General features: G+C 41.4%; 1 protein-coding gene across 1 annotated transcript; it reads left to right on the plus strand.

The window, feature by feature from the left end:
• Positions 1-370: 370 nt before the first annotated feature.
• tmem200a (transmembrane protein 200A) lies at positions 371-16,687 on the plus strand. The gene is made up of 5 exons (XM_054618864.1): positions 371-623; positions 13,533-13,667; positions 13,927-14,225; positions 14,355-14,518; positions 15,131-16,687. The coding sequence occupies exons 2-5, from the start codon at positions 13,540-13,542 to the stop codon at positions 16,253-16,255; spliced, it is 1,716 nt and encodes a 571-aa protein (XP_054474839.1). The 5' UTR covers positions 371-623; positions 13,533-13,539; the 3' UTR covers positions 16,256-16,687.
• The last annotated feature ends 640 nt before the right edge of the window (positions 16,688-17,327 follow it).

Genomic DNA, 17,327 nt, shown 5'->3' on the forward strand with positions numbered 1-17,327 from the left:
TTGGATGAATTGGATGGAGCAGCCGCGTCTCTCTCCGGAATACAAGAAAACACGCTCTCCTCTGCGGTTTACTCTGAAAAACGTTATTCTAAAAGCGCAACAACTTGCTGCTGAGGTTTTCCTAAAAAAGACTTGTGTGTTTTAAGTCTCTCCTTTGACGTGAAATCAAGTTCCTGGACGCGGATATCTAGTTTTTACGCGGACAGGAGCGACTTCACATCAGAGGGTTTTGTAGTTTTTCCACGCAGGGGAATTTCATTTTTTCTTTCTTCCTTTTTTTTCTTTCTTCCAGAGTGTTCACGACTTTAAAATAGGTGGAGTGATTTTTAAAGGATTTTTTTTCCAGGGTCGTCCTCATTGTCCAGAGCTCACGGTCCGTCTCCATATGGAGGAAAACGTGTTCCGAGCTCCATAAAAGTCTCCAACACAACGCAGACACTTCGGATCGGACCGTGGCAGCCCTGCACCGCCTCCCTGCATCTGTGTTTCCTCCGAGCATGGCATCTCAGTGGAAGTAGCCTTCCGGAGCTGAGGATGTCTTTCTACTTCCCCCCAGGTTACAGCCTAACCCCCCTCCATGCCTGAAGGCACAGTGGCAGTGAAACACTCGGCTCTTTGCAAAGGTAAGAACTGAGTTTGACTTCTCCAACTCTGAAACAATCCGGAGTTGACAGCTCTACAGTCTGATCTTTTTTTAATTTCCATCCAATATTTGATGAACAAGTGAAGTTTAGCGTGAGCTCCAGGCAGTCTGGTAGTCTATTAGCTGCCTTCCTTCCACAATTGATTGTGTTTTAATCTTTAATATGATTTTAATTAGTCCAGCATAATATATGCTTATGTGTGTTTGTGGATTTATTGAAATACTGGGAATACTGTGATCTGTTCATTATGCCAGGGTGGAGATAAATACCTCTCTATGCCAGCATGCTATGTCTTTATTGTAATTTACTGCTTAGTTGCCTAACAAGGCATGGTGTCCATATTCATGCCTTCAAAGCGGGTCAAAGGTCATCATTAAAGCCTCACAGTGTCTTTCCACAACATCTATATTTTTACATGTTTAAAAATATTTAGACTCTGCTATTACAGAACAACGTTGCGTATTATTTCAACATCTTGAGTCCTGTTTTTGTCTATAATATTATCTGTCACCGTTTCTAATCGTACAATAAACTGTTTACCTTCTGCCCATCTTGATCTGGACTTCCTGGCAGAATAGTAATAATGTATCTAAACCTCACTTTTCTGGTTAAATAAAAGATATATAGACGTATAACGACGTATAAAATACTCTGGTTAGAAAAATGCTTTGTCGAAATTCTTGAAATTTTATCGACTCCCTCTCCCTCATTGAACAATGCAGAAACTGACAGGCACAAGATGTCTCTTACTTTACTGTGAAGTATTTTCTTGGAGTTTTTTCTTTCTGCAATGGAGGCCTCAAGTGTAAGCATCACATGTGTATTTTTCATATTCAAACCTGATTGGCTTCCATGTGTGATGTCACAAGATCCTGCACGTACACGTTCACTCAGATTTAAGGTGATAAAAGAGAAACCTGACGAATGTGAAAACACTCTGCACATACATCGTTCTGCAGAGGGAAATTCACACATCAAACATTGAAGCAAACCAGATTTGTGGAGCGAGGCTTTAACAGCCGAGGCCCTGGTGCTGGTTTTATTGTCTTTGGTGTGATTTACATGTTGGTGAATTCGAAGAAACTGTCTCCTTGAGAGCTGAAGCTTTGAAGAACGAGAGTGACTCATTGAGCCAAATGGCTCCTAGTGAGACATCCTCCGCCGCCAAACACTACGCAGAAATGTATCTGAGTTTAATTTGAGACTCATAAAGAAGTCAGGCGACATATCAGTTAATCCTCCTTCACACATATCCAGCTACTGGATAATCCTGTTTAAATACCCCCCTCGGGGGCTTTGTCACTCCAAAGACTCCCAATGTGAAGCTCACAAACCGTCACCTGAGAAATAAATCAGAGTTCATCCTAGAATCCCCAGTCTGAGGAAAAAAATGCAGGTTTATCCTATTTAAGACATAATTCTTGTTACGGCTGCACAATCAATCGAAATATTATCAAAATCTCATGTGGCCAATAATGCAATTTTCAAATCACAGGAGGAGTTTTATATTTGTTAAGGATGAAATGTTGTCAAAATACCATTTTAAATCAGATTGGTGATATCCATTCCAACACATCATATTCAACAGAATTAAGAAAACATTGTTTGGTACAAATCCTCACAAAAATCACACCTGTTTAACCTGACGGACCCGGTATCGGTGTCCACTGTGGCAAAATTACAGAAAAATTGCGATGAAATATGGCGTTTTTATAGAAGATATGCATGTTATACTATTATAAAAAACATGGCGTCTCAACTGTTGGTTGACCAAACTATGTCGCATAACGAAGTATTTAAACAATGAGGTCATACAAATTCAACCTTCATGAATATACACCAAAGTTTTGTTCAAAAGATCTGGAATCATTTTCTTGCCATTCTACAATATCATACTCTGTATCGCTGGAAAGTAGAAATTCAGATTTTTCAAATGCACCTGAATGCACTTTGCATAAAAACAGATTGCAACCAACTGAAACTTCTTCAGTGTGTCAAGCCTGAAGGAGAACTTCGGTGGCCTAAGCAAAAAGGCGAATGGCCCTTTCTAGAGCCAGTGTTTGTTTTGTCCTTTATTGGCTACTGTTAAAACATGGCGGCCAGCTCTGTGATGAGGGAGGGAGGATAACAATTATATTTTTTCTGTAATTTCGTCTAAATTTACTCTGGAATGGTTATATAAATAAGTTTACATCCTTGGCGTCTTACCTTTCAATGGAGACCAGAAATATGTATATAAGTCTCATGGTTGAGGAGCTATTCCTGATTCTTCAGTGTTTTTACAAGGGATGGGGTTTGGGGATAAGTTAATTTGTGTTTTAATGAGAATAAGATTAATTATGTTAAAATTATAATTCCCCCTTATATCCATAATCAAAGTCAAAATTGTACGCAATTCAGCCCTAATTTCTCCGCTGGGAAAGCTCTCCAGGACAAATTGAAAAAGAACTGTTTATGGAAAACTAAATGTTAATAGAGGCATAGAGGAATTCAATTATTTTCTAAAGCTGTGGAGAGTCAGGCCTCTAAAATCCCAAAGCAATGACCCCACAAAGGTCCCAGGACTCCAGTTTGGGCCCCACTGCCTCATAATGAGTGTGGGTGACTGACTGATAATCGGGACTGTGAGGGAGACAGAGTGAGTCATTTTGTTAGAATCGACAGGGGGATCACGGCAGTACACACAAACACACACACCTACACACACACACACACACACACACACACACACACACACACACACACACACACACACACACACACACACACACACACACACACACACACACACACACACACACACACACACACACATGCCTGGCAAGAGCATCCGATGATTCAATTCAAATATTAATTCAGTTGAGTAGAGCTGAATTCATCACAGGAGGCGATGACACGACAATGATTCAGTGTGAAGGATGCAAGACTTATTTAAAAAAAAAAAAAAAAACAGTATGTATCATCAAAATAATGACGAAATAAAAAAAAAAACACAAACAAGATGGTGATGAGGGTGCGGGATTTGACACTCGAGTGCTCGCATCAGAAAAATGTGCTGCCGGAAAGGTCAGCAGGAAAAACACAAAGTGACATATTCTCCAGACAGATGACTCACCGTGGAGTCTGTAGGAGTAGAGCGATGCACAAACACACGCTCGCTATCTGTTTATCTTTTGCTCATTCTCCTTCCTCTGAAACACAGTCCTCCTTTGCCTCTTTCCTGCCCAGTGATCTTTGGAACCAAATGAAATGGATACGAAACACTTTTTCCATCCCTCAAAGAAAATCAAATATCAGTGTGGTTTCTTTAAAGAACTACAGGAAGGACAGCGACTTCACTCAGGATGCTGTATCACACTCACCCTGAGGTCTCAGCGGGACATAAACATGTAGGCATCTTGTTTAGTTTCAGTCGATTCTGGGCCTCAATTCTGACGTTTAACATTGAGAACCAACACTGGAAAATGTGATGGCTGCATGCAATTTTCTCATGCTCTATCACAAAAGCCCCCTGCACAGGTGTTTTCACTTATGCCTGATTAGACCTCCTCCCAGAACTGTGTGTGTGTGTGTGTGTGTGTGTGTGTGTGTGTGTGTGTGTGTGTGTGTGTGTGTGTGTGTGTGTGTGTGTGTGTGATCCCCCTGTCGATTCTAACAAAATGACTCACTCTGTGTCCCGTTATCAGTCAGTCACCCACACTCATTATGAGGCAGTGGGGCCCAAACTGGAGTCCTGGGACCTTTGTGGGGTCATTGCTTTGGGATTTTAGAGGCCTGACTCTCCATGCTCATGCACTGCACGTTACGTTGTTATATGGTGACATTATATAACTCATAACTCCCAGCATAGTTCCACCCACATTCAACTTTAGAAGAGCGCTAATGAGGTGTTCATCTAATTACCAATTTCTTACTCTGTTAAATCGTGTTAAAGTCAACGTACAAGTTGTGATAACGACTGGGAGAGTTGGGATTTTTCTGATGCCAGAAAAAGCAGATAAATATGGCTCCCAAAATATCAGCCAAAGTCCTCAGGAACACAACGCAATAAATCAGAGTAACTGAAAACACCTGTGTGTCTGTGCAGATTGGGGTTCATTTTAGGGTTTAAAGGTTCAGTGTGTAGGATTTGGCAGCATCCAGTAATGAGGTTGTAGATTTCTACCAACTGAATCTTCTCCCGTGTGTCAAGCGTGTAGGAAAACTACGGCGTCTGACGCAAAAAGAGTCAAAAAGAGAAAAGAGTAAACGCGAATGATCCTGTTTTAAAGTTTGTGTTTGGTTGACCATTCTGGGCTACTGTAGAAACATGGCGGCCGGCTCTGTGTGTAGATATAAACAACTCATTCTAAAGTAAGAAAAACATAAGGATTCTTACTTTCATGTGATCATACACTAAAGAAAGCATACTTATTATATTCCATTTATGCCAATTGATCCCTCTTAAAGCTGCACACTGTTGCGTTAAATAAACATAAAATGCAAATATGCTTGTGCTTAAGTTCTGACTGTATGATAGAAATCCTTTCTTTATTTGTAATGCTACCTTTAGTTAGTCCTAGTTAGCAGGGATTTTTAGTTGACAACAACATGAAGTCAAGAGATTTATTTCAAACAAACTTGATTTTACAAAACAAAACTAAATACAAAAACAAACTAACTAACCACCCAACAACTGGATGTGTCTTAAATAATACAGTAAGTTATGCACTTCTGCTAAAAAGGATATTATCAACCTACCACCTAGAGACACACGGGCAGATCCCTGGGTTAAATTCAAGATGGTGGTTTCTCCAACGTTTCCAGATGTGTTCGCGGTAGTTGAGTCGTTCAGGGTTCATGTCCTTGCCTTTCTGGAAAAGCAAACAGAGAATAACACTTCAGGGATCAACAGAGTAAATTAGTGTAAAACAAACCCAAACCAAAACAGATCTTCTCCTGCTGCGAGGCTCTCCATGTGTGCTGATCTATTTCACAGCCTGGTATCGCGTGACATCATCTCGTCTCTCTGTGATGTCTTTTTTTCTGTCACATCCTCTCGGCTGACGCAGGAAAAAAATACTTTCGAAGGATCATAGTGGTTTGTGGTGACCATTTTACAAAGCATACAACACAGGCTTTAATTTGACTTTCTACCTTCTTTTTAGTTTAGTAGTTGAGTTTTAGTTCAGATTAATTTCACAGCAGTAATGAAATCTACTTGATGAAACAAAACATTCTGTTGATTTATCATTGTCTAGTAATGTGTATGCAGATCAGATGTGAACACTCCTCTACGTTAGTGTGTTCATGGAAGCTGTGGGAACATATTTCGTCCAACTCTGCTGCCAAAAATATCACATTTGTGAGCTTTTATGTCTGAAAGATAAAACCTGCGAGGCACAAAAAGCAAACACGGACATTGTAAAAGGGATCACATGAACTTCTTCCATTATTTTTTTTTTTTTTTTTGGAAGGCACAAGCTAAGAGGATTTTTTATGGTAACAGCATTTCTGGCCGGCACCCATTTGGTAAAGTGATTATGTACAATTATTTGTAATATTAAGTGAGCACTATTTGTAGTTAATGGTCTGAATCATGCAAAACAGTTTAATCCTTTAACACAGACTCCACTATCCTATCCTTTATCATACTATAATATACTATAAATTATAGATTGTACTGAACCATACTATACCGTACAATAATATAATTAAACTATACTATTATAATTTACTATATTACACTGTATTGTTTTGCTACATTGTATTATACTATTTTACACTATATATTATACTATAGTGTACTATATCATACTATACAGGACTGTATATTGTACTATACCATATTATACAGTTCTCTACAATACTATATAATACTTAACACAGTATTATGTTATACTATACTATGCTACACTACAATTTATTTGACCTAACATGAAGCTGTCCAACTGAATAAGTTGGGTGTGTTTTGAGATTTTATTTAAATAAGAAAATAAATGTCAAACAAATAACACAAAATCAATTCTGATCAAAAGAAATCCATCCATGAACAATCTATTCCAACAAACTGAACTCTGTCTATAATGACTGTGCTCGACAGTATCCTTATTTCAGTATTTCAAGAACAAGAACAGGTTGTTAAAAGATCACATATTGTTCACTGCATTTGTATCGTTATGAAGGCAGGTCATTTACATAATTCTTTGAAGCAGAAACAGAAAATAGATTACCTATTTGCCAAAAACTCAATTTAAGACACGATACATCCTCTTACATGTTTGACTCCCAGCTCAAAGATATTATGGAAGGTGACCTTAACATCAGGGGGGTCTGTCTCTCCATTTAAATCCAGCTCAAGGGATGAGGAAGAGAAAGAAAATAGAGCCACTGGCGTATCGTTGTTTTTTGTTTTTTTTTACATTTATGAGAGAAATTTGGCCTCAGTTAACCTCACCAGAGCAGTTCATGACACAGAAACAAAAACACATTGTAACTATAATAGGAGACATAATGGATGATAATTATGTTATTTTGATCTTTCATCTCATTCCTCTCTCATTACATCTATCCCCGCCGCTTTTTCTTCAATCTGTGTCCATATCAGAAGCCTTTCGTGCCTGACGCCTGACGTGTTAGCGTACAGTTCACTGACCGAGGTGAGTCATTTGAGACAAACCTTTTCTCAGCGTGCTTCTGGAGTCAAAAACAGTCTGGAGTTTGTAACATGTAGATCAAAACATCTCCTCTATTCTCTCTCTCTCTCCTAGTCCTCCCCCCTCTGGTTGTCTTCCTCTGGTCCTGATTTCTTGCATCTTTAAAACCTTACTTCTGCTCTTTTTTTGTCTCTCTATCACACCTGTCCTATTCCTTTTCAACACTCTCCATGTAAAAGGGCAGACTTTACCAGTAGGCAAGGTTAGACAACCTGGGCCTAGGACTCCCAACTAAAAGGGCCCAAAACAGCTCCCCAAATGTATTACAAAGTCCAAAGAGCATTTAAAAAAGAAGGGAATCATTGTTGTACTACAACTGTCAGAGAAATGTTACTGGTTACGTCGCAGATTCAGATTTAACTCATTAACTATAACAATAGAAATACGATGCATTATTATTGATTAAACATTTCGGCATCATAATATAATTGAAAGCTCCATTTTGGGGACATTTTGTAAATGTATGTACATAGTGCTGATAATGCCTCTTTTTCACTTGAAGCTAACATTTGAATGCAGGTTTTTATACTTTGCGTTAATAATAGTGTCATTATAATACTTAATAGGTGTACTTTAGGAACATTTTAAGTACCGTTTCTACCACAGCCAATATCAACATTCCTGGTTAGTGAAAGGTTGAAAAATAAAGGAAAAAAGCGCAAATCACTAAATCTGGCCTTGAAAAACACACCTAGTTCGGGGTTACTTCTGGTAAGAAATATCTGTGAAGTACAGTCAGCGAAGGTATTTTCCAAATAAGCATAGCAGTCGCTTGCTTTAAAAAACAATCACAGTAGTTTTAAAATAGAGCATGGAACAGGTTTTTTGCCGGTGGTGGTGTGTTATGAGTTAGTATCAAGTCTCACAGCGGGGAAATTCACTCACAGGGGAAAAAACACGCCCAGCAGTGATGGCTGCAACATCTGTGAAAGGGCAGGTATTCATTTTCAAATAGGCATATTAATTGCTTGCTTTTGACACAAGTACCGCGGTTATAATTAGTTTAAAGTAGATTTTAAATGTAGAACATGATGAGTAGAGGTATTTTGCCGCTAAAGTTATAAGTTAATGGGGCAAAAACGTATTCCTGCAGGCTATATATGGTGTGTTTGTTGACTCCAGGGATGTGAGGGTTGTAATGTTATCCAGAATTCATGCAGCCGGCTATATCCATCCTCAAGCAAGAAAAATAACTGCAGTCAATGACTTAACCTTCGTATACATCATATATACATACAGGTACATGCATGAATTCTGACCTCTGCATTCAACCCATTCACAGCGTTTGGATAGACGACTGGGTAGAGCACACAGGGAGCAGTTCAGTGTCTCTTTGACATGTGGACAGACAGATGGGTATCCAACCGCCAACCTTGTGGTTAAAGGACGAACCTTTCTACTCCACTGAGCTTCACTGGAGAACCCTGAAGCTCCGCCCCCGATGGAGCATAGAGAGCTCTGTGCTTGTTTATTTATCGAAGTTTATTAATATTTAACGTGTTGATTGTGCAAATTGCGCCAATTTTTTGACAAAGCCCTCCATGGTGTCTGCCGAAACACACCTGCCAAGTTGTGAAGTAGATCAGATGAGCGGGTCTCCAGATTTGCGAGGAACAAACAGACAGACGGACAAACGGAGATTCCTTGCTTCGTAGTTAGATGTGTGATCGGTTTCTCTCACATCTCTCACACTTCTCATTTCATCCCCCCCTCTTCCTTCCTACTCCAGCATCCTTTGCTGTCTCCTCCTTTCCTCCCCCTCTCAATCCACATCTGTGAAATGGATGAAGACGTAGAGTGAAATCATTCTGAACCGTAAGCCGGGACGCAAAGGCTCATTTTTGCACAAAATAAAATTATAAATGAAAATGACACATGAGAAATGCACCTTTGGATTAAGAGGATTTAGAGTTATTAAGACATACCTGTCATTCCTGCACGTTGCTATAGAAACGTGTCACCTGGCAGCAGCACATGTAGTTGCTATAGGGACAATACATCACGTGACATCGCAATGTAGAGGGAGGAATCTCTACTCTGTGAGGCACGTTTTAAATATGAAACTCGTGTTAAGATTGTCTGTAGATGTTCAAATGTAACAGAATAAATCTGCTCCCTGAGGGGTGAGGAATGCTAAATTATTTCTGTAGTTTTCTTGCCTTACTGTGAGAATGCACGGATAAACATCAGGAGCAGTTTAGTCTGTATAAAGGTGATCACAGGGAGGCTAATTCATAATTGATTAAACGCTAATTTAGGAAACTGCTTATTAAGTTAGTGAGGTAAAAAATGGAGCGGTGGATTTCGCATTATTTATAAGTTGTATGTGACAGAAGGTGGAAACATTAATATTCATACAGTGTGTATGATCACCATGTGACTTAAACAAAATGCAATGTTGTTGCAGAAAACAGCAAATTTCTCTAACTCAAACATAACTCACTGAATGGTTTCTTTATGGATATTCTGCATGCAAAAGCTAATGTTCACTTACAGAATCAGCAAAATGCACAGACCTGATTGGGTGTTGTATGTTGCACAAGGTTAATGAATATTAACGTTTCGTTTATTGTGGTCGCTGCACAAGTCCGACCCGTTCTCCAGAAAGCCTTGTTGTGTCGCAGCCTGAGTGGTTTCTCATTAGGCTGCTGGTTTGGGTTGTTAGGTTGGCGTTTTTTCTTCTCTTTCTCACTCCTGCTGTCTTGTTAAAACTACAGATGCACTTGGCTTGTTTTCAGCCTCTGTCCCGTCACCACTGGCAGGAAAGAAAAGCACTCGCCTGTATTGTCTGTCTGCCCATCAACCCCAACTTGTGTGTCTCAAAATAGTTTTCTACCGCTGTTCTTTACTGTTCGGCTTTTTGTACAGGCTTTTATTTTTCCGGTCATGACTCAGTGTTGTACCAAACCCACTGCACTGATGGAGATAAGTGCTTCTACATCCTTCTCCTTTTTTTACATCTTCTCTTGCTTTTCCCGTATTTCTGTCAACGTATCTCTCATTTTTTTTGCCTTCCCTTTCCTCCATCCTTTTCTCCTCTTTCAGTAAACTGAGGAAATCTCTCCCCCTGCTCTTGTAACATTGTGTGGGTTCCCATTCGACGCACACCAAGGAGTGAAAAGGAGAGATTCAAGTAGAGAGAGAGAGAGACAGGGAGAGAGAGAGAGAGAGAGACAGAGAGAGAGAGAGAGAAAAGAGACAGAGAGAGACAGAGAGAGAGACAGGGAGAGCGAGAGAGACAGGGAGAGAGAGAGAGAGAGAAAAGAGACAGAGACAGAGAGTGAGAGCGACAGGGAGAGAGAGATAGCGATAGAGAGAGAGAGAGAGTGCTTGTAGAGAGAGAGTGAGCGAGTGAGTGAGAGGGAGAGAGAAAAACCTGAGAAGCGAGGCTGGTTGTGTTTGTCCTTGTGTGATTCACCATCTGTGGCAGAGCACTAGTATTACCAATAGGATGATTGACATGAAAAATACATTAAGATGTGAGAAGGAGAAAAAGAGGAGTAGGAGGAGAGAACGTCTGGTGCCGTGTGCGATTCACACTCACTTTGAATACTAAAAGCTTGTCTTCTGGTTTCTGGAGTCTTAAAGCAAATTTTGTTGCTTAGTGATTTGTCGAAGAAAAGAAAAAGAAGGAAGAGAGAAATATAAAAGTGACCGAATTAAAGGAATTTAAAATTAGAGACAGATTAAAAATAGATCGGAAGGGGGGTGTAGGGTGGGAGGAGAAAGATAAACAGAGAGAGAAACCAGATGAGAAGGTCATCTGGGGTGGATGAAGGAGGGACACAATTATTCAGGCTCACAACCAGAACGCATTAGCACACAGACCGAGTGTGAGAATGTAAGAGAGGCGGCGATTTACAGATAGGGTGTTCTTTGGAGGAAGAAAGAGAGACGGTAAGAGATGTGGAAGTGAGGAGGCAGAGAGGAATTAAAAAAATAGACAGACGAAGGTCATGGGTGTGTTCTCGTTCCCATGCTAAATCTGTTTTATCTTCTTATATTCGCAGACGTGCACACATACACACAAACGTGCACACGGCACAGAAATCTGGTGACTGAATAAATACCTCAGAACCACTTTGCTACTTACCCCTTGATAGGCTTGGGTTTTTTTTGCCTTTTAAAACACACAATATGAAATGCCCCGCCTTCTGTTGTAAAAGGGGTTTTACAACAGAAACAACAACAGAAGACAGAGTTGTTTTAATGACGCAGCTTGGGATCATGGGAGATGATGTTTTTACCAGCTTTGACTTCTTTGTCGTCAGCTTCTCCCTGATAGAATTCCTTTAGAGATCATTGTTCAGAGAGTTTTTTTTACCGGGAGCTGAATTATCCCCAGAGGTCACCTCCTTTCCTCGAAACAAACAGACCCAGTGATTTAAAACTGGTAATAACACTGACAAAGCAGTTCCACATAAAAAATATGTGTTTATGTGTTTGCTTAGTTTGTTCTTTACTAACTTAAGATCCAGGCGCTCACTGACTAAACCCTTTTTCCAGTTAAAATACGTAGACAACAAGAAGCAAGATCTAAAAAGTATTATGAAAAAATGTGGCATAGAGGTGCTAAATATGATATTCAGAGCCTTAGTATAGCAGTAAACAACTATTAATGTAAAGATATAGTGGGTTAATGTCGAGCTGAGAACAATGTTATTCATTCTAGGCACAAAAGCTCCTCAAGTTTTTTTTCCATTTGAGGAGTTTTGATGGGCAAAACTTAAAAGAAACTATTGATTCACAATCAAATAAATCAAAGACGGCCTGACGAAGGATTTGACAAAAATAAAATACATGCCACATGCAATTGGCCCCGATACTATTTAGGCCTGGCGGTGCGAGAGGTGCACCAGCCGGCACAGAACGTAAAGAAGCACAGTCGCATCAGTATAAATCAGGCGTCAGTATGTTAAATGTGATTGATGAATGACATAAAAAGGTTTAACATTTCAACACCAGTAGAATTCCATGTGAAGGTGGTGTTGAAGCTGAGGTGTTGATTCAAAAAATCTTACGGATGTTCACTCACAGGTGGCCAACATCTCAACTGCTCGGCATCACTGTTGTGACAAGTAGTAGCAGGAATACGAACATGGCACTCAACAAAATAAAGTAACTTTGCCAGAATTGGCTCTGAAGAGGAATACGTAAAAATTGCCATCTACCTTGGTTATTCAACATGCAAATAAGAGTCTGTTTAATCCTCTTAGTGCTTAACGGGACAATGCTAATGTTCATGTGAGCCCAGATTAACAGGCATTTAAAAACAAATGAAGGCTGCTTGTGTTTGTTTTAAAACCCCTCGTCCCTTTAAAAAAAACTATTAATAGACATCTGAGCAGCTGGTGAGTAGAGAGACTATGATTCATTTGAATATTATGTCATAATTGCAGCACTGTATTTCTAATTTTATAACCGCAACGCCAACGCAAATAACGACAACAATGCCAACAAAAATATGTAAATGACGGATTTTAATTAGAATGAATACAAACTAGCCAGGATGTGTGTTTCTCGCTCTGTCTGTTTTCATTCTATTTGTATATATCTTACCATCTTGTTTCCTGAGTTTCACTGTCAAACACAGGAGGAATGCAGTAAACAAACATTCTGCAGGGTTAAATGTATGACTACGCACAGTATGCACACACATGCACACACATGCACACGCCTGTCCATGTTGTCCAGAGGGCCTGACAACCAACTGCAAAAACATCACCAGTAAACAGAGGAGATTGTACTTGGTGTGTACATGTTTGTGTACCTACATCTGTATCACTGCTAAACTGTGAACAGCATTTCTCGAAATGAGGCTGAAAAGTCTGACACACTTTTAAGGGAAATCACCTGCGGCTATTTAAAAAGTCACTGCTGTGCTCTGAATATTAAGTGTCTTACACCTACTGTATTCAGAGCATCTGGGAGACTTTGGTTATGCTGAAATACATATGTGCGTCCCTAAACCTGTTCTTAAATGTGGTCGCTGGTAATGTTTTTCATTGTGTGAATGCATGTGGATCCGTGCCTCTTATCAAATGGTTCTTTGAAGTTGTTTTTTTCAGTTGTATCTATTTTGAGTGTGCATAAAAAAGATCAGCTGGTCTGCAAAAACATACAGGCAACAGATGCCTGGCACACAGGACGTGTTCGACTCATTGCTAATTAGATTCTGCATGTGTATCTGCAGGTTAAGTATGACTGCAGCAGCAGGTGTGCTGACAGGCTTGGCAAAGCTCAAACGCCAAGACTCCGCCCGCTCCCACAACCGGACCTTATCTACAGCGGCTGGCGTGGGAAACTCCGGCCCAGAACCTGCTCCAAGGTAATAATCTTACTTTCAAAAAATTCAAAATAAAAACAAAGATTAAAAGAACCAGTTTTTGCAACATGAAACTTAGTATCAGTTTAATTTCTATGTGATTTATAAGCGAAAATGGTTTTAGTGTAGAAATATTATGTATGCCAGGTGTAACGGTCCATGTAAATGCTTTGCAATCTCTGTACATTTTTTGTATGGTGGCTGTGATGATGTCACTAAATATATGCCTCCATGTCTGTTTTCTTTCCATCCTTTATTTTAGAAAGCGAAAACGACGCACCGATGTTGTGATAGTGCGCGGTAGGCTGCGCCTCTACTCCGCCTCCGGGTTCTTCCTCTTCCTGGGATTGGTCATCTTGGCCGTAGGGATCGGCATGGCGACCCTGGGTTACTGGCCGCACAGCGAAAGCACGACCTCGGCCAGATCGTCGGCTGGAAGAGGATCTAAGACAGCAACATCTGGAGGAGCTAAAACATCTGTAACAGGTGAAGGAAATGGAGCCGAGATGGCCGTCACGGACGAGGGCGTGGCTAACTCTAGCACGGGTCAGGATGTGCAAGGTCAGTGAAGGAAGGACGGAAAAGTTAACAAGGGTTGTTCAAGTAAAATTTTAACTTGCTGCCCCTTGTTTTATACATTTTAATTCTTTATATCAAGTAGCTCACACCCTCCATGTGTTCTGCGTGTAGGTTCGCCCTCCAGGCAGACGGGCGGCGCTCTGTCACGGTTCCTGGAACAGCATCTTCACTCTGAGAGGATGAAGATGTTCGGGCCCTTCACCATGGGCATTGGGATCTTCATCTTCATCTGTGCTAACGCCATTCTCCATGAAAACAGAGACCGAGAAACTAAGGTAGGGCTGAAACTAGAAGTGGCACCAGTGAAATTAAATACTAGACTTGTGTGTGGACTTAAAGGCTCTTCCATGTTAGCCAATAAGCTGTAACGGGAAATATAAACAGAACCGATATTGCCTTGAAAGGTCTGAAACACAGATTTTGTGCAGAAATTGGTTCTTCAAAAGGTTACCAAAGGACAATTTCGAACACGGTTAACAATTCAAAAAACACAAAACCTGAGTCAATAGAAGATGTCTTTAATATTCCTCCCCTATTCCGTATTCTCATTTCAGTTCTTCCTCCACTCTCTACAAAATGAAGGGGCATACACAGTGCAGTCATCCATATTCATCATCTCCACATAACTAACATGCAAATCATATTTCTGCACACCTCATTCCCTTTCTATCCTCGCAGTTTTCCTCTGATCACATTTTCTCTGCTCTCTCTCTTCCTTGATTTGATTTATCCCCTCCTCCTTCCTCACCCCCTTTTCCAGGTAATCCATGCAGAACATGTATTCCAAGGTCACATCCACCAAACGCATGCAAATTTGAAAACTATAGAATTATATGTTATCCAAATACTTCCGCCACTACTACTAATATATTTATCTTCTTCACTAGATTATCCACATGCGAGACATGTACTCCACCGTCATTGACATCCATCGCCTCAGGCAGAGGGAGCAAAAGCAGCTACATAACCGCGACAGCACCTATGCAAGAGAAGTTGGGGATCTTCGAGCCTTTGGGGCGGATAACGCAGCGCGGTTGGCCGGCAACTCCCTCCTGGCGTTCTCCTCTCGGGCCGGAGGCGGCGCTGGAGGGGAAGGGTCTGCAGAGGAGGAGGAGGTGCTGTTGGGGGACGAAGAGTTTCGCAGACATGGAGGTCAGGCTAAACTGGATTGTAGTTTTGCGGGGCTGCTGGCGCCTCTTTACAAGGATCACCCCTTCAGGCTGGGTCGCTCCGACTCGGTTCGCCACCAGTGGTCGGTGGACGGAGACGGGGAGAAGGGAGGACACCATGCACGCTCTATCGTCTCCTCCTCGATCTCCGCGTTCACTCTGCCTGTTATAAAACTCAACAACTGTGTTATCGACGAACCGGAGATGGAGGCGATCACCGAGGAGGAGAGGGGAGGAGAGAGGAGAGGCGGGGAGAGGTCGCAGCCTCTGAGCTCCATGGAGTCTCTGGTGGTTCCTGTAGCATCTGTTGCCAAGGCCTCCAAGCCGCCTGGTTTACACCGGAGTAACTCCGCCTCCTCCTCCTCCTCCCACTGCTCCTCCGTCTCCTCCTGCTCCCTCTCCCCTGCTCCCTCCTCTACCTCAGGCTGCTGGCTCTCCCCGGGAGCAGCAAGGAGTGACTTTGGCTCCAACTCCTCCCTGCACATGCTCGGCAGCCACTCCAAATCTCTGGACCTGGAGCGCAGGCCGAGCATGCTCAGCGTGCACCCGGAGCAGAGGAAGCACCCGAGCTGGCCCCGCCTGGACCGTAGCAACAGTAGCCGTAGTAACATTGGCAACCGGTGCAACAGCAGCAGCAGCAGCAAAGGCTACACGCGGCTGGAGGACAGGGAGGAGCAAGGGGAGCGGCTGTTGGATGCGTCGGCATCTGCGATGGCGAGACGTGAATACAGCAGGCGGGAGAAGCTGCTGATGATATCGAGGTCGCATAACAATCTGAGTTTCGAGCACGACGAGTTTAACAGCAGCACACTGAAGAGGGGCAGCTCGGAGACTCGATTCTGAAGAGACGCTGGATTTAAGGTCAAAGACGACGCTGTCCTGTTCTGTAAATTGCTCTCCAGACTGTGCGAGTGTACAGTTCGTTTTACGTGGAGGAAACGGATGAGCGAGAAAACTCTAACGTGGTTTCAAAGACACTTTTTGTTAGAGGCAAGTAGTGAGGAGTAGTAAGTTATGGACCATGTTGCACAGTGGAGGGTTCAGGCCTCATGTCAGCACAGAGCTGAAAGCCTACTGTAGGTCCAGAGATGCTGTATCTGACCCTGACCTGTGACTTCTGTGGAGGCAGCTACAGGGATCAATAAAAATAAATCACATTACAACACGAATCTACTTGCAGAAGGATGTTCAGTCTTTTAAAAAAGTGTTTCAAGGTTTCGCTTCCAGCTGCTGCTGTTGAATTCAAGGACACACTTGAAGCCCTTTGAGCAAGTTTCTTTCTCAGCAGGTGGCAGCGACACAAAAGGTCCAGGCACAACCTGAGAAATGAACATTACTAGTTGAATATCAAAAAGAAGAAGCTTAGAGACAATAACAGTAATATGAAGGATATTTTTCTTCATGGCACCTTTGAATTGCCTAATAGGGTTGTATAGACGGACTGAGGCTGAAAATTATCATTTTCATCTAATCTACCGTCCAAAACAGATACAAAAAACTAAACTCATCCATAATTATCTTATATATCATTTTTTTTAGAATAGCCTGGGGGAAATCTATATGGCATACTGCAGCGACAAGGCTCTTGAGTCCAAAAGACTTGGATATTAGTGGTAAAATATTAGTTTTAAACACAGTTTATGTGGTTTATAGTGGTGGATATAGAGCTCCACAAAAGTCAGACAAAACCAGTTACTATAATGTCAGAAAGCTTCCGCACAGATATGAGTTAAATCGAGACGCTACAAAATACAATAACAGAGTCCATGTTGCCCTGCAGTAACAATATTGCTGCCCTTTCCAAAGAACTATAGTAAGAAGTTTTGTAAGTCCAATACTGAAAACTAGAAGTAATAACAATGTAGCTCTGCTACAGGCTTCCTATATATAACTGAAGAAAATGTCTTTATTAGCT

This window comes from Anoplopoma fimbria, chromosome 18, assembly GCF_027596085.1.
Source record: "Anoplopoma fimbria isolate UVic2021 breed Golden Eagle Sablefish chromosome 18, Afim_UVic_2022, whole genome shotgun sequence".
Taxonomy (NCBI): Eukaryota; Metazoa; Chordata; class Actinopteri; order Perciformes; family Anoplopomatidae; genus Anoplopoma; species Anoplopoma fimbria.